The sequence below is a fragment of the Ictidomys tridecemlineatus genome, chromosome 8 (assembly GCF_052094955.1).
Source record: "Ictidomys tridecemlineatus isolate mIctTri1 chromosome 8, mIctTri1.hap1, whole genome shotgun sequence".
Classification (NCBI taxonomy): Eukaryota; Metazoa; Chordata; class Mammalia; order Rodentia; family Sciuridae; genus Ictidomys; species Ictidomys tridecemlineatus.
Window position 1 is genome coordinate 142,281,285 of NC_135484.1, and position 27,103 is coordinate 142,308,387.

The window sequence follows — 27,103 nt, forward strand, 5'->3', positions numbered from 1 at the left end:
TTTACCCTACATTTTCCAGTTTATTTCTCTATAATGCCCATACACTCCATCACCTTTGCTTTGACCTTAATCATTCTGTGTCCATTACTGAGCGGAATTCCCATTCCTACATACATCTCCCCATAGGGTCATTTTTCTCTTCTTTTTTAAAGCAAATGTTTTGAGTAGCAAAGGTTTAAATTCTAACTATTTGGTGCACAAATTCTTCACTTTTTTGTTACTTTATAATTAATCTAGATGATTAAAATGTATATCTCAGTGAATAGTATGGCTGTAAACAGTTATTTTAAGTGAAAGGAGATGTATTGGTGGGGGAATAAATGATACATAACAATACCTGGTGAATCTTACAGAAATCTAAACTACATGATGTAGCCTTTCATTTCTTTAACTTCTCTTGGAAGCACTAGTCATTTGAAATAATATAGTGATAACTCATGTGGAGCGTCATAGAATTTACACATATGTGTTATTTTTACCCTGATATACAAGGAAATGCCTAAATTCTAGCGAATGAGACAATCTTCCCTCAGGCTACACTGCAAGCGAGTGGTCAAAAGAAAACTGGATGATCAGAGAAGACTCTTGCCTTCCCCAGGAAAGGAAGTGCCCTGGAAAGATGACGTACAGCACTTATGACATGTCAAAGTACAAACCAAGCCTGGACCTAAATAACACACATGCCCTGGAGAGCTAGGCAATTTTACTGCAGCTGTTAGTGACCTAAGGGCCACATCAGAGAATGATCCATCTACTGAAGGAAGATTTGAGGAGGAAATTCACCTCCTCCAATAAGAATAGCTATTACGTGTGAATTTCCCTGCATCCTGCCGCAAACCACCCAGCATCTGCATTCACCCTCTCCTCTCCTTGGTCACATCATGAGACAAGGTCTTTTGTGTCAGATTATCTCTGTGCAAAGTTGTCTCTGTGCTCCACTGCATGTCTTCAGAGACCTTCCTCAACCTATCATCCTCCTTTGCTTGGGTTATTGGTAGCAGTTCCCTTCCCTATAGAATTTTCAACTCTGCCTAGAAGTAGATTCAAGTCACAACCATTTTTAGAAGTCACTTTTTAAGCTATCTTTTTCTAATCACTGTCCATTTGTAGCAGAGCTCTCAGGAAAAAGAGTGGATAAGTGCAGACCCTTTGCTCTCATTCTGGACTCAGTTCACCCACTTTGATTTAGCCTCCATCCTGCAAGGCAATGAAGCCCAAGGCTTCCACACCACAAAATCATAGCCAACTGACTTGCCTGAGCTCTACATTCATCTTTGAACTTTTTATAACCTATGTTCCCTTGGCAACATCAAAGATATCTCAAGGTCAATCTGAATGGAAATTTAGCTCATTAACTCCTGAAAGTTTACTTTCTTTTCCTTCTTCTCCTTCTCCTTCTTTTTAAATCATGGTACTGGGAATTGAACCCAGACATTCTTAGCCACTGAGCTACATTCCCAGCACTTTCTATTTTCTTTTTCAAGATAGGGACTCACTAAGTTGCTGAGGCTGGTCTCTAACTTACAATCCTCCTGCCTCAGCCTGCCTTGTTGCTCGGGAGGCTGTAAGATAGGAGGATCTGGAGTTCAAAGCCAGCCTCAGCAAAAGTGAGATGCAAAACAACTCAATGAGACCTTGTCTCTAAATAAAACACAAAATAAGGCTGGGGATGTGGCTTAGTGGTTGAGTATCCCTGAGTTCAATGTCCAGCACCTACCCCCCCACCACCAAAAAAAAAGGAAAGAAATCACATCTTTCCCAGTGGCCTGTGGAGGATAAAGGAAGGAACCATTTTGCAGCCACCATGTGGGGGCTGGCAGCAGAGGGAGCCAATTTCTGGCAGATCAGAGGCTGACCCATAAAATAGTCCTGACAAACTAATGCTGCATGACAGAGAATATGCCTAAGAGACCAGGAGAAAATCAAGCTTGGATAGAGGTTTTCACAGGGGTCTACTGATCATGGAAATCCACCCAGCTCTTCCCTTCCCCCCCTCTAAGCCAGCTGCTTGCAGGAAGAGATGCATCTGACCAGGAATTCAAAAGGGTAGAGGGCAGGAGAGATTGAGTTTGGAGACTGAACCCAAGACCAGGAAACATGGGGTCTGCAGGGAATGGAGTGGACTAAGAACTGTGTCTTCCCCGACACAGGTGGAACTGAGGGATGATCTCTGGGGTACAGTCTTCCAGTGTGGACCAGTAATTGCTGGGCCCTGGAGGTGGGCTGATTTAAAATCTGCAGACCAACTGGCATTCAGCAAAGAGCCTGGGGCATATCTAAACCTAAACCCCTGCTCCAGGGGTCCCGCCTCCAGGATTAATTCTCTCACCCTAGCAACCCCACTCTGAGGGTGGAGCAAGCATCACACTCCAGACCAAACCCAGTGGAGAAGACAAGCGGAAAAGCTTTTGCTCTCCAATGCAAACAATTCTTCAACTTTTCATCAATTTTTTTTTCTCTTACATTTCAATCCTTTTTGAAAACAGCTATTTTTCATGGATCAGTTTATTAAGGGCCAGAATGTCTGGTTAGTATATTTCAGTTTTATTTTATATTCTTTTATTTTTAAATTTTTCTATTTTCACAATTTTTACTATATATGTATATATTTTTCTCACTTACCTGTTTCCCTTCATTCTCTTTCTCTCTTTTCTTCTATTGTTCTTCTTTCACTCTTCCTTTATTATTTTTACTTTCTTTCCTTTCCCCCTCCCTCATAATCATCCTAGACCACTGCTGTTTTCTCCTTATCTGCCACCTGAAATTGCAAACCCTTTTGCAAACTTACTGTTTTTATTGTAATTAATAACTGATCATATCATTTCTGTTTATTGTGACAGAACTGTAGCTGTCTTATCAGGAGCTATTTGGTTTAATGCTGTGCATTGGTTGTGGTTATTATTTATCTCCCCCTTAATGGCAAGGTACTGGAAACCTACAAGGACACTGTAATTCTCCAGGGTAGAAACTGTACTGCCTCAGATCCATACGGCTAGATGGGTAGACACACAAGCAACATGAAAAAAATAAGGGAACAAAGCACCACACACAAACCAGGATGCTCCAATAACAGGATCCATTGACACCACAGTGGAAGAAATGTCAGAGAAGGAGTTTAGAGTGCACTAGTTAAACTGATCCATGACATGAAGGATGATATGAGTGAAATTAAGAAAAGAAAATTTCAGACCAATATCCCTGATGAACATAGGTGAAAAAAAATCTCAATAAAAATTCTGGCAAATAGCATACCAAAACATATTTAAAAGATAGTGCACTACGATCAAGTGGGGTTCACCCCAGGGATGCAAGATTGGTTCAACATACAGAAATCAATACGTATAATTCATCACATCAATAGACATAAAAACAAGAATTTCATGAATATCTCAGTAGATGCAGAAAAAGCATTTGACAAAATAAAGCATCCATTCATGTTCAAAACACTAGAAAAACTAGAGAGAGTAGAAACATATCTCAACATTATAAAAGTAATCTATGCTAAACCCAAGACCAACATCATTCTAAATGGAGAAAAATTGAAAGCATTCCTTCTAAAAACTGGAACACACAAGGATGCCCTCTTTCACCAATTCTATTCAGCATCATCCTGGAAACTCTAGCAAGAGCAATTACACAGAAGAAAGAAATTAAAAGAATATGAATAGGAAAAGAAGAACTCAAATTATCCCTATTTGTTGATAATATGATTCTATATTTAGAAGATCCAAAAAACTCAACCAGAAAACTTTTAGAGCTCATAAATGAACTCATCAAAGTAGCAGAATATAAAATTAACACCCATAAATCAATTGTGTTAATATACATAGGTAAGGAATCAACTGAAAGAGAAATTAGGAAAACTATCCCATTCACAATAGCCTCAAAAAATAAAATATTTGGAAATCAACCTAACACAAGACGTGAAAGACCTCTACAATGAAAACTACAGAATACTAAAGAAAGAAATTTAAAAAGACCTCAGAAGATAAAAAGATCTCCCATGCTCTTGGATAGGCAGAAAAAAATATCATCAAAATGGTTATACTACCAAAAGCACTGTGCAGATTAAATGCAATTCCCATTAAAATTCCAATGACTTTCTTCATAGAAATCAAAAGAGCAGTCATGAAATTCATTTGAAAAAATAGCAGACCCAACGCAGGGCACAGTGGTGCATGCCTGTAATGCCAGTAGCTTGGGAGGCTGAGGCTGGAGGATCTCAGGATCAAAGCCAGCCTCAGCAATTTAGAAAGGCCCTAAGAAACACAGTGAGACCCTGTCTCTAAATAAAATTCAAAAGAAAAAAAGGGGGGGGGCTGGAGATGTGGCTCAGTGGCTAAATGCCCCTGAGTTCAATCCTGGGTACCGAGAGAGAGAGAGAGAGAGAGAGAGAGAGAGAGAGAGAGAGAGAGAGAGAGAGAGAGAGAGAGAGAGAGCGCCAAAGCTCAACAGACCCTTATCTTTACAATATACAAAAAAAAACCCCTCAAGTTAAAAGTTTCATGACAATGGTCCTGACAATGACTTCATGGATGTGAGACCAAGAAGTGCAGGCAAAAAAAAGAAACTAAGGAAGGGAGGGAGGGAGGGAGAGAAGGAAGGAAGGAAAAAAAGGGGGGGGGGATTGCTCCAAACTGAAGAGCTTCTGCCCAGCAGGAAAAAAAAAATCAATAAAAAAATGTCTGCCTAGCCTTTTTTACTGCCCTATATTTGTTGCTTGTCTTATTGTTCTTCACGCACGAGTGCACACACACACACACACACACACACACACACACACACACACACACACACACACTATTCAATTGATGACCCTATGACTTGCAGGATCAAAGCCAGAGGTTGATTCTTACATTGGTGATTTGGGGCAGGCAGTGGGAAGTGTGGGAAGAAAGCAAGTTGGAAGACAAGAGGAAAAAAGAACTGTAGACAAGCTTCCCAGGAAATTTCCCAGCCTTGGATACCAGGGGATAACTGGTTTCATGTTGATTCTTAGTTTGGAGAAATCAATATAATGATTCACAGTGAAATCAGCTCTCTGTTCCATGGGAGAAATATTTCTGTAAAAGGCAAATAATTGTTTGGCTGCTTTTCATTGTGGGTGTTGCCCATCACCATAGACATTGTCACCTGAGTGATGTACAGATGTCACTGACTTCTTGAACCATATTTGCACAAGCTAACTGCATTCCCAGACTAGAAGCTAAACATGCTGAAGAATTAAATCATGGAAGCACCTTACCTGAGACAATACAAATACAAAATCAGGGCAGAAATGATGAACAGGAGAATGTAAAGTAGCATCGTGATCATCACACCAAGAATCCCCAGCTGCCTGCTTCTTACAAACGCCCAGTAGAGCTTGGCTGCATCGGCTATAGGCATCTCCCCATCAGGTGTAAGCCTCTGACAGAAGAAAACAGATTAAAAGAGAAGGGATGGAAAATGATTTTCAACTTAGATTAATATAAAGACTCTATGATACCATAATTTGTTTTTAAATTAAATCTTCTAACAACTAAAAATTGCCAGATCTTTAGCTGCACAAAGGAAAAGAAAATAGGCTAGGGTTTTGCATGCTTGGTTTACTGGGTTTTTCTTATTTTCCCCACTAAGCTTTTAAATGCATGCACTCGACATGCAATTCATGAAGCAAAAGCCATGTTTTATTTATGTGCTATTAACTTCTGAATTTAATGAGCACAAGATATGAAGAAATTAAATATGATGGTGGAAAGATTCCTTTATTTCTGAAGCAGATTTGATAGGAATTTAATTTGTGCTATGCATAAAAGAGATGGCTTATTTTAGAAACTTATAAAAAAGTTATCAGGCTATTTAATATGAGCTTGAAAACCAAAGTTTACATTAATTTAACTTAAAGATAAGCCCTTTTTTTTTAGACAAGGAAAAACATATTCTATATTGGGTTATAAATGAATGCCAGGCAATGGGATCTTCAAAGACAAATACAAATTACTAAGGACCTATGGAATCATCATATTGCAACATTGACCTTGAGCTTTATAGAATATGTATTCTTTAGTTGATTCCTATCACATCAACTGGAAGCATTATGGAATATAAATGTTAAATAATGTATCTTTTCTGCAAGACAAAAGAAACAGAAGATTTTTTTGAGTGTTTTTAAACTGATAAGTATATAAGTAGAGCTTAAAGAGGCACTTTTAAATGTAGTTAATCCAAATCACATATGTGTAAAAGAAAATAGAAGACGAGACAGGTTGATTTGTATTTTCCCTACACCAAATTTTGTAATCGGGCAATGACCAGAATTCAGATGTTATAGCTCTCAACTAGTGCTTCTCTTACTACCACAATATAACATTTATTTTTTTTAATTTTTTAAAGAGAGAGAGAGAGAATTTTAATATTTATTTTTTAGTTTTCGGCGGACACAACATCTTTTTTTGTATGTGGTACTGAGGATTGAACCCAGGCCGCACGCATGCCAGGCGAGCGCGCTACCGCTTGAGCCACATCCCCAGCCCATAACATTTATTTTTATGCCATTAATCAGTCTATCTGCAAGGTATAGATCTGCTTCTAGGTCTCTAAGCAGCAGGTGAAGGCTATCATCCATTTCCCCTTTCCCAGATTTTACCTTTCTGCAGTTTCTTAAACATGAAGAAATCCGAAATTCGTCAACAAAGCAACAAAACAGAAAGTGATATATCTGAGGTCAATAACATGATCTAATCAAACATGGTCAATCATTTGACCCACATATATTGCACATCTACTAGGTGTATTTAAGTGCAAAAGACATAAGGAAGGTAAAATTAAGTGGTGTGTATGTGTATACACATGGGTGTGTGTGAATGATACTAAGCAGTGTTGTGTTGTTATTTGTAAATATTAATACTTTTATGATGCTATGTGGAAATTAAAGGCTAGAGAGGTTAACTGACTTATCTAGTGGTGAATGGCAGAGCTAGGACAGAACACCGCTTCCCCTGTTTCTGACTTTCAGTCCTTCCACTATTCTGGTCACTTCCAAAGGAATGGAAAGGTTTGAATGTGTCTCCCAAACACATGTGTTGGAAATTAATGCCCATTCCAACTGTGTTGAGATTAAGGAGAGGTCTTTAGGTCATGAAGAATGGATTAATGCCAATTATAAAAGGGCTGGGGCTGTGCGTTCGATCTCTTATTCTGTTTGCCCTTCTACCATTGAATGACACAGAAAGAAACCTCTCCCTAGATGCTGATTTGTCAATCTTGAACTTCCCAGAGTCCAGAACCATGAAACAATACATTTCTGTTTATTATAAATTACCCAGTCTCCAGTATTTTGTTATAGAAGCACAATATAGCCTAAGACAGGGATTCTTAAAAATTATTTGTAGAACGATAATTTTTCCATTTTGCTTTGGACTGCCTTTGTTCCCCGTGTATTATTTTTATCTCACTAAATTGAGGGTAAAAAACCTTTATTTATTTTTACATCTTTTTATTTATTTTACATCTTTTTATTTATTTTACATCTTTTTATTTATTTTACATGCTTTATTTATTTTACATCTTTTACAATCCTGGGCAGATATATGTAATCATGCATACATACTGATCCTGAAAAGATGCCATAGCAAATCTTTCCTCCATTTTTAATCAGGATTGAGAAGAAGGCTGAGCAAGTGTTTTTTTGTTCTTTTGATATGGGGTCTCAAAGTCCTGGACCAAGAGATCATCCTGCCTTTCCCTACTCAGTAGCTAGAATCATAGGTGTGCACTACTATGACTGGCTACAGAGGACAATTTTGTATTCAGTGGAATTGTAGTACATAGTACTGGAGGAATGCACTTCCAACCTCTAAGCCTAAAAATTTAGAAACTGGATGGAGCATTGTTAGCAACAGCACTGGTCAGTGTTTCAATCTGAAACCATTCCACCTGTCACATCTCTTTTAAGGTCCCTGGAAACAAAATAATCTCAGAAATTATCAGCAAAATTAAGTAGCATCTCTCTTGCTGGCTCAAAGGCAGATAATTCTCAGATTCACCTGCTAAGAAAGTCCATACTTTGAAGGTATAGAGTCTGGCAATCCAAGTCAATGAGTGACGTTCAGTCTACTATCATGATCCCAAACTTTAACGAAGATCAGAATCCCCATTAAAATCCACTCTGCCAGGCCTCTTTCCCAAGTTTCTGACTCAGTAGATTTTGTGCAGCGCCCATGATTTTGTACTTGGAGAACCAATGACTTAGATTAGTACTTCCCAAACTTCAATGTGCTGTCAAGTTATCCAGAGAGCATGTTAAAATGCATATTTAAATTCAGTTAGTAGGTATACCCAAGAGCCTTTTAGACAGGTGCCCTGGGGATTCCAGGGCTGCTGATCTGTGGAATGCACACAGCTGTAGAGATTTTTTTTAAGGGCAGCAAAATATATGTCATTGGCAATGAGACATGATGGATTCTAACTGGAGAATCAATACTTTGGGGAGACTTGGAATAAAGTTTTAGCTTTTCCTTCCAACTGGAAAGAGAGATGGGTGCTCTGTTCATCTTTTAGAATCCAAGTCAGTTTCATCAGGTTACAGACCTCTGAACTGCTTCTGAGATGACCAAGCTGGAGGCTGCTTTCCTGCAGATTACATCAGAGGCCCCAGAGTAAATTAAGTCTGCTCACTTTGTCAGCTGCTTTGGATACAGTGGACTGGTTGGCTATGAAACCGCCTAAGGGACATGATTGAAATAAGAAAAACCCTTCCATGAATGCTATAGATGTTCCTTCTGAAGAGTCCTAAGAAGATCATAAGGGACAGCTGCTCATTGCCCCCGAATGACTTCCCTGTGGCTTTGCAATAGGCTCAGTTCCCAGTACCACATTTGCTCAAAGTGCACTATCAGGCCTCTGGGAACAACTGTGACGTGCCATGGGATATGATCCCTCCAGAATGCAGATGGCACCCTCTCTACATCTCTAGCTCAACAAACCTTTATGGCTCAGCCTTCTCCTTGCTAGACTGGAGACCGAGAGAGGTAAGAATGTCGGCAGCATACAGTTGACTCCAACTCTGTTCACTCAGCATCAAAATGAGGCCAATCAGCAGTGTGAAGACAACACGAAATGCAGAATCTCAGGCCCTGAGATTCAGAGTGAGCATTTTAATTAGCTCCCCAGTGGGCCTGCAAGCCCGCTGAAGTTTGAGAAGCATTGTCCTAGCATACCATAGCTCGAAAAGGATACAAAATGGGAACAAATTCTGCTGATCTGAGCTGCCTGTTAAAGAACCTAGGATAGAATGTGTCTCCATGAATGTGGTTTGCATAGCACCTTGATCATTAGTTCTAAAGGCACATTAGAAACCATAGAATTAATTTCAGAGACAATTGATAGAGTCCATCAAAACACCCCCACCTCTACAATCTGCTTGGTATAGTAAATATAGATGACATACATATATACCAATTGTGAAACTTCTTTTATGTGCTCATGTTATATAATTTAAGATAATTCATAAAAGTATATTCAATCATATTGATTAACTTAAAGTATCCATTTGCTCCCTTGCTTAGGGCTATATTTTATGACCAGGTCCATTGTACAAAAAATTTAGTAAAAAAATTTGGATTTCTTTTCTTTGCCTATTAAAATCACTTAAACAATTTGTTGACTTCAAGTTAAAGTAGGTTTTGGCTTGAACTATTCCACTTTTTTGCCAATATCTTCAATTTTGCTGATAATCTAATATAAAAATTTGGATAACTTAAATGAAACTTAAATAAAGTTTGCTAAATTACAGGTTGGGGGTTATGATTAATAGGCAGGGGAGGCACATAGGTCCCCTGAGTTTTGTCTGTGCTGAGTTTGTATCTTGCAAGCTATTGTGGTATTTCTGGATCCTCCCAGTATGCTTGTTGGAACTTTCCAATGCAACTATGACATTAGTAGTTCTCAAACTGTGGTCCCTAGGCCAACAATATCACCGGGGAATTTTTCAGAATATAAACTTGGGCCTTACTGCAGAACTACAGAAATGGAAACCCTGAGGTGAGGCCCAGAAATTTTCTTTCACTAAAACCTGCAATAAATTCTTACATGCAGAAGGAAGTTTGCTATAACACAGTAGCACTTACCAGGAAATCACAGGACTTGCAAATCCAAAGCAACTAGAGGTTTAGATATGGCAGTAAATTGGCACTAATACCCATATCAACTTTGCATCAAATTACAGTCCTGGATCTTCATTAATAAATAAAATATTTTGATGAAATTGAGTAATTATCATTGGATATAGCATACATTTGAGTTTACAAAGCTATATATTGACTCAAGGTTTGAAAAAGAAATTTTACCATAATCAAATAAGCACCAACCTCAGAATTCAGGTGTCTTGGTTTTATCCTGATTACTGCCTGAGCTGCCCATATGGCTTTAGATAATTAAAGGAATTCTATGTGGCCGGTTCCTCCCCAAATAAGAATAATATTTGTGCTACAAACTTCAGTTTTGTCACAAATATATAATCAAGTAAATTATATGAAGATGCTTAAAAAGTATAAAGCACATAGATCATCATGCACTTTAGCATATATTCATAATCATCAAATCCTAGAATTTCGTTTTAGGATAAAATTGCACTTTTTTCACTTTGCAACCACCACAAAGGTCAAAATTTAAAGCTCTATAGGGTGAGTTTTAAAAATGCATTACTTGGAAAATTTTTGAAAATGCATGACTTAGAAATGCTTTAAAAACTCTCAAAGTTCTCTGGTATAGTTATTACACAAGACTATTATGTCATAAGTCAGATAAATAATCTATTCAGTTAAAGGAATATTGTAAACTTTTTTAAACTTTTTTGGAAATTTTGCCTGAAAAAATCTTTAGTAGTAGCCGGTTGCAGTGGCACATGTCTATAATCCCAGAGGCTTGGGAAGCTGAGACAGGAGGATTGTGAATTCAAAGGCAGCCTCAGCAAAAAGTGAGGTGCTAAACAACTCAGTGAGACCCTGTCTCTAATAAAATACAAAATAAGGCTGGGGATGTGGTTCAGTGGTTGAGTGCCCCTGAGTTCAATCCCCAGTACCAAAAAAAAAAAAAAAAAAAAAAAACTTTAATATGTTAAAACTATCCAAGTTATAAAATATAACTTCTTTGTAATAATACAACTTCTTTATAATAATTTTGAAGTTTGGGTGAAAACTTCTATATGATTGCCTACTTATTTTAAAAGTGTTTATTTAAGAGAGTTAAAATTAAACTAAAATTGACTATGTTAGACACCCATTTTATTTTGATGAGAAAAGACATAATAACTTCAATTTAAGATGAATATTGAACATTCATCATTATCGAAACCATGTCAACTGATTTATGTACTAAAGCTAAATTCTATGTCAAGAACTCATCTCCTGATTATTTTATTTGACTTACCCCCAGGAAAGTATCCACTATAAACACTGCCAGTGGGTCCAGAACTGTCCATAGTCCCATGGCGATGATCAACTTTGACAAGGCGTCAGGGCAGGAGGCAAACAGCAGCTGACAGCCCCATCTGATCAGAACCAAGAGGAATATGATTGTGTTCAGCATCAAGGGCCCCGCCACAACCACAGGCAGCTCCTCTTCCATGCGAAGCAAAGAACTTGGGTAGCAAAGCTCAACTGTGTAGGGGTAAAAGTGGAATCTGCAGGAAAACAAAGCAATCACATGCATACAAACAGGAAGGAAAATGCCCATTGACTAGACACTCTACATATACTTAAGAGCATCCCCAAATTGTAAGAAGTCTTTATCTTTTCCTGACCCTAGAGTACCACCTAAACACTTCAAGGAACAGGTGAATTCTACCTGGTTCATGCTTATTGTTAAATAATACAGAAATGATTTAACCATAGAAAGTATGTCAATTTAAGCCACTGAGCAGAGCAGTCTAGAAGCTAAGAGCTTCCTTGTAGTGTACAGTACTGATTAGTAGGCTATTTGAAATACAAAATATCCAGTGGACTTTCTAATGAACCATAATCGAACAGAAATGAGGTTCAATCAAATATTCTTCAGTTTTAGTGTAGGCTTATGGTTCCTCTAGATAGAGTCTCAAATACAACAACAATAATACCACCATCACTCACAACCAAAATTTTGTACTAAGAAGTCAAGTTCAGCTGGGCATGGTGGAACACACCTGTAATCCCAGCCGCTGGAGAGATGGAGGCAAGAGGATCACCAGTTCAAAGCCAGCCTCAGTAAAAGCAAGGTGTTAAGCAACTCAGTGAGCCTGCGTCTAAATAAAAAACAAAATAGGGCTGGGGATATGGTTCAGTGGTAAAGTGCCCCTGAGTTCAATCCCTGGTACCAAAAAAAAAAAAAAAAAAACAAAGTCAAGTTGATACAAGCTGAGGACCAAGAAGCTAAGTCCAAGCAGAGTCCAGTAATTCAACCAGTCTCCACCCAGACTTTGGCACCACGTCTCTGTGCAAGCTGAGACTTCTTTCATGCAGTTTTCTCTCCCGAGTCTCAGGCTGAGTAACACTGTTTCATGGTTATTTCTGTTGGTGTGTCCTACTCATCAGCACTCTGCTAAAGAGTTTTTCTTTATATCCATTCTTTGACTTTTGCTTCAAAGGGAGTTTTATGCTTTGTTCTCACACTGCTATGAATTTCAAATCACATGTGTCCATTGCTTAGCACAGAACTGACACACAGAGAGCGTGAAAAAAAAAAATGCTCATTGTGTTGTTATTGCTGTGTCTCACGACTAAGATGTGACAAAGGGCTATTATATAATTCAAGCTCATGGACCAAGAGGATAGCCAGAAATACATCTTAAAATATCTTTTTGTTTTTTGATGGTAGGGAGTGGTTACCAAGGGGTTCTTTACCACTGAGATACATCCCCAGCCTTTTTCATTCTTATTTATTTTATTCTGAGACAAGGTCTTGCTAAGTTGCTGAGACTGGCCTTGAACTCGCGATCCTCTTGCCTCAGCCTCTCAAGTTGCCAGGATTACAGGCATGCGCCACAGCCGCCACCATAATATCTTAGGTCCTTGGTTGCTTAAGAAATTGGTTAAAATGGTCTGTCGAGTTGTTTTTTGCAGTCTCATTTTATTAACAAACTATAACTGTAATAAAAATAGGCCTGCCTTTCCAATGAAGAGTAAAACAGCAAACACTGAAAAGCAACTAGCCCCAGCATATAAGATTTGCCTTTTTGGCTTCAGAGAACTTGATGAGGAAGAAAAAAAAAAAAAGGGCAGAGAAGGAGGACGACCCATGTAAAAATTCCTGCTTAAATATTCAGTTATTCAGTATGTAGAAATTTGCATAATCTATACCATATATATTTGTGATTTAATTCTGTAAAACTATCAAAAACTTGATGTGCACACAAATGTACACAGATATTCCTCTTCATAAAGTCTTAAAGTTCTTTTCAGACTTCTTAATTGAAAATATACACACATCTTTATTTTTATCTGCACCATCTACATTTGAGAAAAATGAATTTTACTTGTACTGTTATCTATCTGTTTGTCTATCTACAATGTCTATGGAATCATGTTTATGGAGAGATAACCTTTAAAGCGTCATCTTTTTCTATAGGATAATGGCCCAGAAAGCTGCCTGAGCTCGGGTTTGGTAATTGTTTGGATTCAATCATTTTCGTAGAAGAGGCAATCTTTGCTGCTCGGAACATAGATAATAAATCAGACTTATGCTACTTCTAAAATACCTTCAGCCTAAGTCACTCTGATAAAATCAAAATAGAATAAAAGATTGTTGTTCAATTCCTCTTTGGGTCCTGCTCCTATATTAGAACATATTTGAATCTGCTAAATTTTAAATAAATATTGATGTACCTGTTACGTATTTGTATGCACACAACCAACCATAAGATGAAACTATAACTGTAATAAAAGTTCTTGCTCTCCAATACAGACAGTTTTGCCTTTTCAAATCATACCTGCATTTTAGGTCTTCTGGTAAATGGATGGGAGAAGTACTTTGTGCTCTCATTTGTCCTATCAAGATGAAAATACATTCCTTTGACGTTCAGGGGAAAGCACTCACTTTGTAACTGGAGTTGAAATGGCCCATAGGAAAAGCCACTGGCCAAGGTAATGCAGGTAGAGCCTCAGGAACCAGAGAGAAGCCATCAGCAGGATGATGTACCAGAAGCCCTGGCTCTGCCACTGAGCTAATTGAAGTTCTGAAAACACCAACACCAGCGCAAAATGGAGATGCTGGAAGAATTCTCCAGATCCCCGACCTGCAGCCACTGAAGAACAGCTACAAAACCCAAGAAGAAACAGGTCAATCCTGCGCTTACAGAAAAACCCAAAGTGAAATATTCGAACTGTAACAAGGAAGACACTGTGGCAATAAAATTAAATACAATTATTTTCAAATACTTGGAACTCAAAAAAAATTTGTGTTTCTTTTTGCTGTAATAGATGACTAAAGAAACATGAATTAGGGAAGTGTAAATCAAAACTGCAGTGAGATAGGATTTTTCACCCATTAAGATGGCCGTTTAGAAAAAAAAATAAACAAAATAATAAGCATTAGTAAGGATGTGGAAAAGCTGGAATCTTCGTGTATTACTGAAAATGTAAAATGGCACAACCACTATAGAAAACATTATGGCACATACCACCCAAATTAAAAATATAGTTACCATGTGTGAACCAGCTATCCAACTTGTGAAAATACATCTAAAAGAACTGAAGGTATAGAAATGATATTTGTTCATCCCTGCTCATAGCTACATGGTTCACAATAGCCAAGATGTGGAAAAACAAGCGTCCATTGGTTAATGAATGAAAAAACAAACCATGATATTCACACAATAGAGTATTATTCAGCTTTAAAAAAAGAAGGACATTCTGACCCGTGTACTACAAGAGGGAGCCTTGCAGACGCTGGGCCAATGGGATCATCCAGCCACAAAAGCACAGACACCAATGGCTCTGCTTCAATGAGGTATCTATAGTAGTTAAAAATCATAGTAACAGCAAGTTGAATGGGGTTGCCTGGGTCTGAGAGGAAGGGAAACAGGGATGTGCTGTTTAATGGGTATGGAGTTTCAGTGCAGCAAGATGAATAAGTTCTCCAGATTAGATCCATAGCAATGTGAAGAAACTTATCTATACCCTTAAAAATGACTGACATTGTAAATTTTATGCAGTGTGAATCTTACCACAATTAAAATGTTTTAAAATGAAACATGAAAACAAATTATTATAAACATTGGACTTCTTTAATTTTTAAAGTCTAGAATATACCCCCCACTTACCTCACCTACCCATTGTGATCATTCTTCATTATAACAAAATTTATTTTTATGTGACTTATTAAAGATTCAATATTTCACATTCAAAATTGAAGTGAGTTATTAATGTACTCCCCAAAATGCTTAAATAAGAATTCAAAACTTAAGAAACATTTTATTCCTTGACACACTATGGGCATTTTCTGTTGAAACTAAGTAAGTATAAAAGAATCAGTACAAAGTACTCTGATCTAACTTTCAGGTTGAGGATTAAGAGCAAGCTTGTGTTCAAAGTTTTCAAAATCATAGTTTTGTTTTTTATAGGAAACCTGGGTAAAAATGAAGTGATCCCTTTTATTTTTTTTAAAGAGATATAAACATGTACATGCAAATATTCACTATTTAATTAAAGCAGTGAAAATCATTAGTCTATGTCATGCATTTAATTAAATCTGGAATTGTTCTTTATAAGAACGAGGCTCTAAATTTCTGTGTGAGCGTGTCTAATACTATTTTAGAAAGATTTTTCTAGGATGACTCAGTTATTTCCTCAACCAAACAGTGCTCTAATAATAAACATGTCACCAAAGGAGAAACTAGTACTGGAGTCAGTAGTCCAGTGACGTAGGGACCAAGTCAGGGGCCGTGCTAGCTGCAGAACAGAGACATAACTCGCAGACATTTTCAAAAGATTTGACACAAGAAAGCTCATCGCTTCCTAATGATGATCAAATATGCTGACAATCCTTCCACGGGAAGAGAAGATAAGTGAGGAAATGGGAGTCTAACAACAGCAACATCAGCAAGCAGACAGCGTGATGACAGCCTTTTGGTGTGCACAGGAGGGACATGACATGACATTGACAATTGCTTTTTGCTGTTCATGAAGATGTGAAGCATCACCTCTCTGAAAACCAGTGTTACACTGAGCATGCTTTTCAGTTACACAAATGAGGCACAGTTACCCAGGAAGCAGACCTCCAAGAGGCTTTGCTTTACACACAGAGACAGAGCCAGGGGACCACGGCTCTGAGAGAAGGATCCCAGGATGCCTTGCTGCATTCGCCATCATGTGAAATGAAACCCAGAACCTTCTACACAGCTAAAGCAAAATATCCTGAACATGATCTCCCTTCCAGTTAATTATTCTGTCACTGTTTTGCCTCTTCAAAGGGAAGAGGAAATTAAATACAGACTCGGCAGTGTGTTGTTTGCAAAAAACTGGAAAATCTCAAGTGATGTAAAACAGAAAAGACAGTAGCTTCTTTGACCTTTGGAAAATTCCACTGTTCTGTATCCTTTGACATAAATTACTAAGCAGTTGAAGTGCTCATGCACAGAAACCACTATAAAATCATGCTTTCACCATTAGTTTCACTAATAAAACTGTTCTCCACCCACACTCCGAAATGCATATTTTTTTTTGTTTGTTTTTTGGTTTGGGGACCTTTTGGTATTAGGGATTGAACCCAGGGGTACTTTACCACTGAGCCACATCTCCAGCCCTTTTTATTTTTTTATTTAGAGACAGCCTCTCTTGAAGTTGTTTTAGGGCCTTGCTAAATTGCTGAGGCTGGCTTTCAACTTGCGATCCTCCTGCCTCAGCCTCCCGAGCCACTGGGAATACAGGCATGCACTGCTATGCCTGGCTGAAATGCATATATGTTTATCAGACTTTTGATTTAGAACAAATAACACCAAAATTTCGGTAGGGTACAATTTATACCTGTTTCATAATGTTCAATTATCTCATTGCTAGTCAATACATTACAATATTTGTTTTTATTCATGTCACAATGGTAACCACATCATGCCAATTCAAAGAACTAGGAAAAATCTTGAACCCATCATTAGGAATTTAAAATTTACATACTGCAATATTAAAAATTTAATTGAACAATTAAAGGGAATCAGGTGTATTCTTATAAAGAAAACCGATACAACAACAAGGGATCATTTTTGCATTTGCACCTGAAATTTCATTGTGGGCTTATGTAAAATTACATCCACAGCCATCTTTCCACATATTGTTCTTGAAATATATTTCATTCCAAACAACTCTGCTGCCATGTTTCAAAACTGTCTTGAAAGAGCATCCTTTTTTAAAAAAATTTTTTTATTCTTGTAAACATGCAAGGCATATTACGAGAGGCAGGGCCACTGTGAGATCTCTCCATCCACATTTCCACTGCTCATTCCTTTCTCTGTAATCTTTCTTGGTTATGTACCAAAGAGTATGACCATCAAAAGGATAATAAATGGCCTCTGCCACTGGGGTGTGTAATACGTAGAGTGGGAATTGATTTGTTCGTTACGAAGGAAGCCATAGAGCACACAGATCACTGCAAAATCACATTGAGGCCAGCAGTTACTCCTTGGCGCATGCAGACAGCTCCTCTAGAGCTCACAGGGTGAGCTGCCAGAGGGGGAGAAGAATGGGGAGGTCATCCAGTATTCAGCTATTAAATGAAACCTATTTCTCTGAACTTCAGCCGCATTTCACATGACACACATAGATCCCCCCTTGCATGCACCTTCCTTATGGAGACCTGGAATCAAACAAGATTTCTACGATCCATCAGTGTAATCATATAACATAAAGAAACAAAATTGCTTTGGAAAAAAAAAACACAGAATGCATTCTTAAATTCTCTTCTATAATGAACAGAGATCCTTAAGGAATTTGTATATAATGAAGATTTTTTTTTACTCATCTACTGTGCATGATAATTCTTATTTAAAAATCATTACCAATAGATGGCACTAAAATTTCCACATTTCCTTCCTCTGGCATAACCAAATATGTGCCAGATGTAGCATTTTTAAAAAATTAATATCTTTTAATTATAATTATCAATAAATAGCTATGTTATTGGGTTTTTAAATTTTTTTATTATTCACAATAGTCCATTCATCAGCAGGTTTTTGAGCATGGATGTCCTCAAAGATTCTGAGGCCTTCTGAGATGTATTATTCAGCATTTTAGAAAGTCACAAAATTTAAGCTGTCGAAGAAGCAGGTGTGGGTCGCCCATGGTTCTATTGGAGAAGAACTCCTCATGTTCCCTTAGATTTTTGCAGAAGCTAAACTAAAGCCCAAACCCAGTTAAGTGATTTGCCCATGTTAACACAACTACTAACAAAGAAATTTCCCACCATATTCTCTTGCCTTTCCATTAGGACTCTTCATCTTCACCTTCTGAATTCAGCAGAAAACACCAGGATCAAGAAATATTAGGATATTGTGAGCACCTTTGCCTGAAACCCGAAAGAAGGAAGTGTCTGTCCCTTTGTAGGCGCTGGTGGAATTGGATACAGTTCACTCACTCAACAGGTTGCCATTGAATGAAATACCTCATGCCCCAAGATCGTGCAATTGGCAGAATAACACCCCCTGCCAACATCACCTGCCTTAATCCCTGCAACCTGTGATTATGTGCAATTACAGGGCAGTGGGGAATTAAGTTGCAGAAGGAATTAAGTTGCTATACCGCTGAGCTTAAAGATGGAAGAGGGTAGCAGAAAAGACAGAGAGAAAGAGAGAGAGAGAGCCAGAAAAGGGGCAGTGTGAGAAAGAGTTAGCTTGAATCTGTAGGCTTTGAAGATGCAGGTGAGCCAAGGAATTGAGGACAGCCTCTAGAAACCAGAAAGGGTAAGGAAACCTCCTCCCTGGTGCCTCCAAAAGAACACGTTGTTTCTGCCGACACCTCGATTTCAGCTCCATGAGGCACATTTCAGAATTCTGACCTCTAGAACTGTAAAACAATAAATCCATGTTGTCTTGAGGTCACAGGTTTGTATAATTTGTTCCAATAGCAACAGAATACTCGTGCAGATAGCTTCCCATCAATAAAAATAGCACTCTAGCACTGTCAGACCCACAGAATTTTTTAGTCTATTGGGAGTGACACACAAGTGAAAAGATAAATAAAATACAGAGATCAACCCAGCGTGGGAAGTCCTTTGACAATGCACAAAGTGAAATCAGAAAACAAAGGAAGGTTCCTCTATCTACCTGGGCCAGAGGAGCCTCTACCTCTGAGCTCTCTGAGGTGACAAGGAACGAGACAAACGAGAGTGAGGTGAGGGGCAGCAGAGCTGGTGAGGGGCATCCCATTGTATCTTCAGTTTTCAGGGGAATGAAGTCTAGATTCGCAGACTAAAAATAAGTTGAATTGGGTGGAGAAAGTCCAAGATGGCAACCTGGTGTGATTCTGGAGCCGTAGTAGGGAAGGACGTGGGAGGAAGCCACGTCGGTATATGACATATTCAGGAGTTTAGACTTTATCCAGACACCATCGACAGCCCTCAGACAATTGGTGGGGCAGGGAAGGATATCACATTTGTATTTTTGGAAACATCACTCCAGTTGCAGGATGCATAAAGATTGGGGAGGAAAACCTACATAATGACTTACCAGTACTGCTCAACCAGAAGCAGAACTCTGCATCTTCCACAAACATGGGCAGGAGGTAGTCTTTGCTATCACAATAATATGAAGGGTGGCAAAGGCACTAAGCTTCCTGAAATGTCATAGGAGTCTAAACAAGGAAGGTCTAGCTTTACCCTTGTGTTAGGTTCTAGGGCTTCTGTAAACACAGACTGAGTGGCTTCAAAAACCAGAAATGTACAGTCAGCTCTCCACATCCACAAGTTCTGCCTTGGCAGATTCAACCAAACATAGATAGAAAATATGGAAAGAAAAAAAAATTGCACCGAACATGTACACACTTTTTTCCCCTTATTATTCCCTAAACAATACAGTAAAGAACTATTTACATAGCATCTACTTTGTCTTAGGAATCATAACTCCTCTAGACATGACTTATAGCAAGCTGGAAGACCTATGGAGGTTCTATGCAAATGCCACACCATTTTACATATTGGACTGAAATTAAGGTGCTGGCAGGATGTGCTCCCTCCAAAGCTTGCAGCATAGAATCCTGTCTTGCCTCTTCCAGCTTCTGTAGCTCCAGCCACTCCAGCTGCAGTCTCTGCCTCCATTTTTACATAGCCACCCTTTGTCTATATGCTTGTATCTTCATGCATAGGATGCCAGCCACGTCGGATCAGGGACCCACACTAGTGCGGTATGACCTCATCTTAACTTACATCTGCAGTGGCCCTATTTCCAAATAAGGTCACCTTCGGAGGTAATAGGGGTTAGAACTTCAATATATCTTTATGGGGGGTGCAATTCAACTCATAACACCTCTGTGTGCCACCGGCAGCCCTTTTGAGGAAAAGAGAATGAATTAGACTAGTGGTGGAGTAGCTAAATGGGTGGATTGGGGAGATGTTTGATTAAAATTAACAGGATTTGAAAACTGTTTCAATATGGGGGCTGAAAGAAAAGAGTGATTCAAAACCAGTTTCAAAGTGTCTGGTTCAGAGAGAGCTCATTCAAAGGTGGGGGTTCAGAGAGCCATCACAGAAAAGCATTGGGTAAGAGAGGGAAAACAGAGAGAAAAGAGTTTACAGAAATCAGTTTATGGAAATGCTTGTGGTAGATGCAAGAAAATGGGCCCAATAGTCAAGTATACTATGGAAGCGGATTTCACCTGACAGCAGAGCTAGAAATACAAATTTAAAGTCAGGAACATGATAATAGGAAGCATTCAAGGGGGTGTGGAAATGATCTGAAAATTAAACATTATAAAAATGTTGGTGACTAGGTTGGACCTAAATTTTATTTATGGGTAAGGTTTACTGTATTGACACTGAGCAACATAAATAAAGTAAAGCACCTGTTGAAGCAATTCATATGCTGGCAAACAGTGGCCTGCTTAATTCTACAAAAATCTTCCTTCTTTTACTTTCCCTCAAAATACTTTATGGATCTGAGTTTTTTAAGTGAGTGAGAGTTTGGGGGCATAGACAATAATATTGTTGTTACAGTAGTTATTATACATCAAATATACTGCACCTTGGGAGCTTTTCATATATTATATCTAATTTACAGGTCACTGCGGAAGACATACATTGCTCCACTTACTTTACAGATGAGGGAATCAAGACATAAGAAACATCAGCTTATTGCCTTAGATCATAGAGCTGTTCAGAGTCAGATCCAAGATCAGAGTCTAGACTTCCACCTGGTTTTACTGATGCCCAATCCTGTTCATGTCCACACCTCATGCTGCTGGGACTGTAGGGCGTTGGTATGGGTGACAAGAGGATGTTCGCAACTCACACCCCAACGACCTGTGTGATAAAGCTTCACACCATGGAGATGAGGTGAAGCCTTGTGGGAGTTCTTCAGGGCATTGGGGGTGTGGCCTTGAAGGGATTTGGAGACCCTGATCCCTTTTTTTCCCCTCTCCGTTGCTCCCTGGCTCACCATGGCATGAGTGGTTTCACTCTGCCAGGTACTGCCGCCATGATGTGCTGCCCGTCCACAGGCCCAAAGCAATGGGCCAACTATCATGGATGGGAACCTCCAAATCTGAGAGACAAAAACCAAAAACCTTTTCTCCTCTTAAAATTCATATGTGCTTAAAATTCATATGTGTTCATGAATGCATTTTTAAAATAAAATGTTGTTCTATGTTGTTTCTGTCAAAACTATGGTGGCCTATCCTTGAACGTGGCCTAGCCATTAATATATCCATTTCAATATCCACAATAGCCCACAATACCTCCTTTGCTCAGTGTCTGAGAAACTGAAAAACTACCATTAGAATTTTCTAAACAGCATCTGAGGAAATGTAAATCCATAGCAGTGTATCATTAAAAAAATTGATAGTAGGAACTCTTTGAGCAAATTCACTGGGATACCATGTTTAAAAGAAAATGAGATAAACTATGTCAAGAAAAGGAGCCACCTATTTGGAAAGGAAAGGTATTGATCAAAAACTATTATAATACCATATTTTGTGCTGATTATTAGATTTATATTAATGTTAATTAAAATGGCATTGGTCTTATTTTTTAACAAAGTTATTAAAATGTTCATATCTACTATTGCCTTGTCTTTATTGTGTCAAGTATTAATATAGGTGTGATACATGTATCTATTTTACAAAGGTATGTATACTTATACATTTGCCCAAATATCCTGGATTAAATTGTTATCCATTCTTTCAACTTTTAGAAAATCTGATGTAAAGAAAAAAAATTCACAAGTTTATCTTGATGTTAGTATTTTCAAACTGGGCATTTCCCATTAAAATTGTGTCTCCTTGGCCAATTTGGGCATCATACATTTAATATAAGACATTGCACTTTTAACAGGTTTAATTCAATTTACAACAAATGCCTCTAATTAAGTTAAAAGATCTTTGAAAATTGCTAAATCTTAGGGGTAATATTACCACTACTGACATTGAAATAATTGATCTTTCCCACTGAGGCACAAAAGTATGAATGTTCTAATGAGAAAACAGCGATTAAAGTATATTGAAAGAGTCCAAAGAGACTTTCCAACTCTTTAGGCTGTTATTGCCAATGACAGTCTCTGAATGGTAGTGGAAAGCTTTGGAGGAAGAGAGGGACAGATATAAAAAAGAAAATGGAAACCAAACTTCAAAAGCAAAGTTACCACTTGAAGCAAAGGTGACCAAAGTCTGCTTGCCATTTTGCAGACACTAGATCTTTTGTTTAATATGCTGTGTGATTCTGCTTTAGAACATTAATTTTGCCATCTGTGAATAACATTCTAACCCTCTGTGATGATAAATATCAGGAACAATATTAGAATGCACATATTTTTCCAAGAGGAATTTTCATACATACAGGGATGAATAAGTATAGGGCCAAGGCTTTGAGATAATTAAGATATATGGGAACTAAGGACAACCATTGTCCCTGAATAAGAAATGACAATAGAGTAGGAAGCAGAAATGCATGAAATTAGTCATAATTATTACCGCCACTTACCTTCTGGCTTTAGGAAGTCACTTAGCTTTGCAGCTAGTCTGTTAGTAGGAAGGAGAACATTTACCTTACTGGCATTTGCCTGGCCTAATTAGTTACAGTGTTTACAAAGCACTTCATAAGTGAAACCAGCTAAATACGTTATGCGTAATGGACGTTTTATTAATAACTGGAACAATACTATAAAAGCAGTTAGCTTTGAAAACAATTATGCAGATGAGCCGGGAGATAGTGTATAATCACTACAATGAAAGAAAAGCAGATGAAACTTAACATCTTACCTCTAAGAATGTCACCAGGACCAATCCATAAATACTTAAGAAGGTGTATATTACTTTTAAGGAAGCGTTCTTCATAATACAAAACTGGGAGGTCACTAACTAGACAAAGTAAATCACTCTGAAACTTAGAGTTGGCCTCTGATTTTATGTTCACCATTAAAACACATCCCAATGGAACGAATCACATCATGTTTCTCTTAATGCCATCAGTAAGTGGCTCAGGCATTAAATCAAAGGAAGAGACATAGCTTTGTATTCACTGCTTCTTCCCTAGAACCATAATCTGGATTATGAGCTCTAGGTAAACAGTAGTAAGAAGTCCAGAAAGGTAAATGAAACCCAAATACCACATATGTTGAAAACAGGAGAGGGAGAAAAATGGGTCCCTAGTGTATATGAGAACCTAAGCCAAGGTTGACAAACTATCAAGGGGTGTAAAATCATAATACTAAGATTTTATAGTGGGATCGAGTTTAATTTTGAAACGTAGCACATGACAAATACATGCTTAGCTCTCACATCACTCGGCTCCAAGGTAAGTCTGATTCAGACAGAACTCAAGTCAAGGAGTCAATGTCTGAGGCATCTCCTCTGCCCTTCTGTCTGTGTAACAATCAACAACTCATGGTACTGCTCTGGGAGACTTAGTTCACCTGATTGGAATTGAAATTGTTTGAATTAAAAATGCACATAACATACGGAATGAGCTTTACTTAACAGTATACAGTAATGTATACATATATATTAGATATAAATATAGTATCAAAAGAAAAATATATAACATAGTTTTTAAAGGATGGATCTTCTAAATCAGATGGAACTGGTTTGAGTATCAATGCCATCATAAAGTAGCCATATATACCTGAATAAAGTACTTAACCTCTCTAAAAATAATCCCTGCAAGATAATGCCTATTTCAAAGGTTAATGGGGAAAATTAAAAGGGAAAATACAGATAAAGCTATTACCATACTATTTGTCTCATAGTAAGTGTTCAATCAATATTAGCCAATAGAATTATTTTTATCACCATCTTTATTACTAATAATAACGGCAGCATTTTCTAAACAAACAATAATGGAAATAATCTGAATTTCTCTCTCTGCTTACAGAGAACTGCCCTTGCTATAAGAAATAAAATGTAAATCCTTCCAATTATGTCAAGAGAAGTATTAGTAATTATTAATCTGTATTTTCTTTTAAAATTTCTAAATAAAGACCTAACATAGAAGGAAATGAAGCCTCATAATTTAGTGCAATAAAATACATAACATATTAATTTTTTCTTTCCAATTTAATCCTGAGTTGTTTTATTTAGTCACCTATTATAAAAAGTAATTTGTGTGGATAGCTCTGAGGAAATCTAGAAATTAAAGAGCTAATTAAATTCGTTCTGAGTAGTTTTTGAGTCTCTGTATCGATACAAATGCACACACACATTCAACCATCTACAAATAGCCGAGTGCTGCAGGATGTTTCTGGAAACTCACCTTCCATGATGTCTACTGTGACTAACCCTTTGCCCTGAGCAAACAAATCTAACCTTTAAGCCATGTTTCCAAACGAGTCATAGATCACGCACCTCAGAGAACTGAACTAGAAACTCAGAAATTATGATCAAGATAGAAAAGAGAAGTAATGAAAACTTGACCTATTTTGTTATAAACACACTATTGATAGAGGATGTTAAGAATGTTTTTATTTTCACAAGTCAAAAGTAAATAAATAATTACCCTGTTAAAAAACTAGTGTTCACATTTCTATAAATAATTTGGCATCTTCAAAGTTACATTTAAATGCTATTTTCAGAAATGATTTTCCTGTATATATTAAATTTTTTTTCAAAAAATATGCTTGCCATTGGCAAAAATACTTTGAGAATTGAATGCCACAAATATACTGTTGAGTTTTAAACAGTGTGTTATTTTTGTCAACTGGATTCCCAACATGTAAAAATGATAGCAAGTACCTTGTTAGTAATCAGTTTTTCTTTTTTTATTTTGGGTGTGTGTTTTATGTACATATTTAAAGAAGCACACTTCAGTAAAATTTTAAATTTCTAAATGCAAGATTTAAAACATATAAAATTAAGTGAATATGAAACTTACCAAATGTAAAATCTGTTGAATTCAATATTCAAATTTTTTTAATGCATTGACTGAAACATACTTTTTCAAAGGGGATAAAAATCTAGGAACACGATGCTGATGAGAATAGTGAGTCACAGATCGTAAGTCACAGAAACGTTTCTCTGGCAGAGAAATTATCTTCCACTCTGAGACAGAGTCACTGGCAGGAGGTTCTTGGAGAAGAAAACTTGAGAGCTATCCATGCACTGAAGGGAAGGAGACAGAACTGAGCAAAAGAACTTAACCCACAAGGAGCTTATAACCAAGGACTTCACAGAGGACCTCTCATCTTGCCCCAAACTGAGGCAAAGACACCAGAACTTGTGTTTCTGTGGTTGTCAGTCTTTAGCTGCCAGTCAGTGGCCCTACAAGAGGAAGTTTCCTATGACTAGAGAAATACCCAAAGACGTACTCATATCTGAGCCATTGGCAGTCAATATTCCCAGCAACTGGAGGATGGGGGCTTGTCCTGATGTGGTCTCTGGGTGGAGCTTTACAGTCCACCCTTTGTGCCACTCAGATCCACTTGCTTCATATAGCAAATTCATGTCTGCTAGAAATCATTCCCTCAGCATTCTGGTCAGTGCATTTTCTGGGAAACTTAATGGAGAAGGTGAGTGGAGACAGCTATACTGTGAGTTCTATCACAGCAGCTGAACTCAAGGTTATAATCAGAACTCTCTAGCCTCTTCCTCTACCATATGGTCCAGATCCTTTCCTATGAACAACACCTCTGCCAGTCTCCAGGCCTCACCTGGTGGGGTGTCCTGTTGGTAAACTCCCCTTTCCATATGTCCACTGAGAGTTAAAGTTGATCCTGGAAAGACCAGGAGATACCCCAAACACATCATCTGGGAGCCAGACTTACTCTCTGCAGTCCCCATTGTATGGCTGCAGTGAATATATATATATATATATATATATATATATATATATATATATAATTACAGACTAAAATTTGTGGGTGAAGAAACACAAATTCCTTAGTGGGTCCCTAGGAGAAATAATAAATGAGCTAATTTCCAGTTCCAGTCCTTGATTCCCAATTTTTCCTATGAACTGGGGACAGCCCCCATATTTTGGTTGTTGATTTCACATGTCCACAGCTGCATTTTCTTTGCAACACAATGAGCTCTTTGATCTATTTGGAGTCACATTATTGTGCGTCAGTGGATCAAACGTTGTGTAATTTTTCAGATAATGATCACAGACAAGTTCACAGTAAATGCAAACCTACATCTGGAATGTGTGTTGATCCTGGTCAATCAGAATTGCTGCTTCTTCCAAGGGGTTAGGGCCCAATGTTAGAACCAAGGGTCTGTTTTTTTCTCCTTGAGGTATGACGTTTCATCAGAGGCAGGATTTATTTCTATTTGTGATGGATTGAACACTTGGCAGCTATAGCTAACCTAAGTCATAGAGAATAGAAGCCCTGTTGCCAGATCTGTACCTAACAGCTCTCTCTGCTTACCATGCCTATTTGGTGCCAGCACTGAGGTGGTTGATAACAGATAGGTTAAATAGTTATTTTATCAACTTGTTTGTTTAGCACCTCATCCAGAGAGGATGC

General features: G+C 37.9%; 1 protein-coding gene across 1 annotated transcript in view; it reads right to left on the bottom strand.

Annotated features, from left to right (window-relative positions):
• LOC101968337 (uncharacterized) overlaps positions 1–27,103 on the bottom strand; it is a 312,858-nt gene that overhangs the window by 92,645 nt on the left and 193,110 nt on the right. Inside the window, exons 14-16 of the mRNA XM_005327522.2 lie at positions 14,050–14,268; positions 11,410–11,662; positions 5,246–5,409 (exon numbers count right to left, since the gene is read on the bottom strand). Coding sequence (XP_005327579.2) covers positions 5,246–5,409; positions 11,410–11,662; positions 14,050–14,268 — 636 coding nt within the window. The remainder of the gene's footprint in view (positions 1–5,245; positions 5,410–11,409; positions 11,663–14,049; positions 14,269–27,103) is intronic.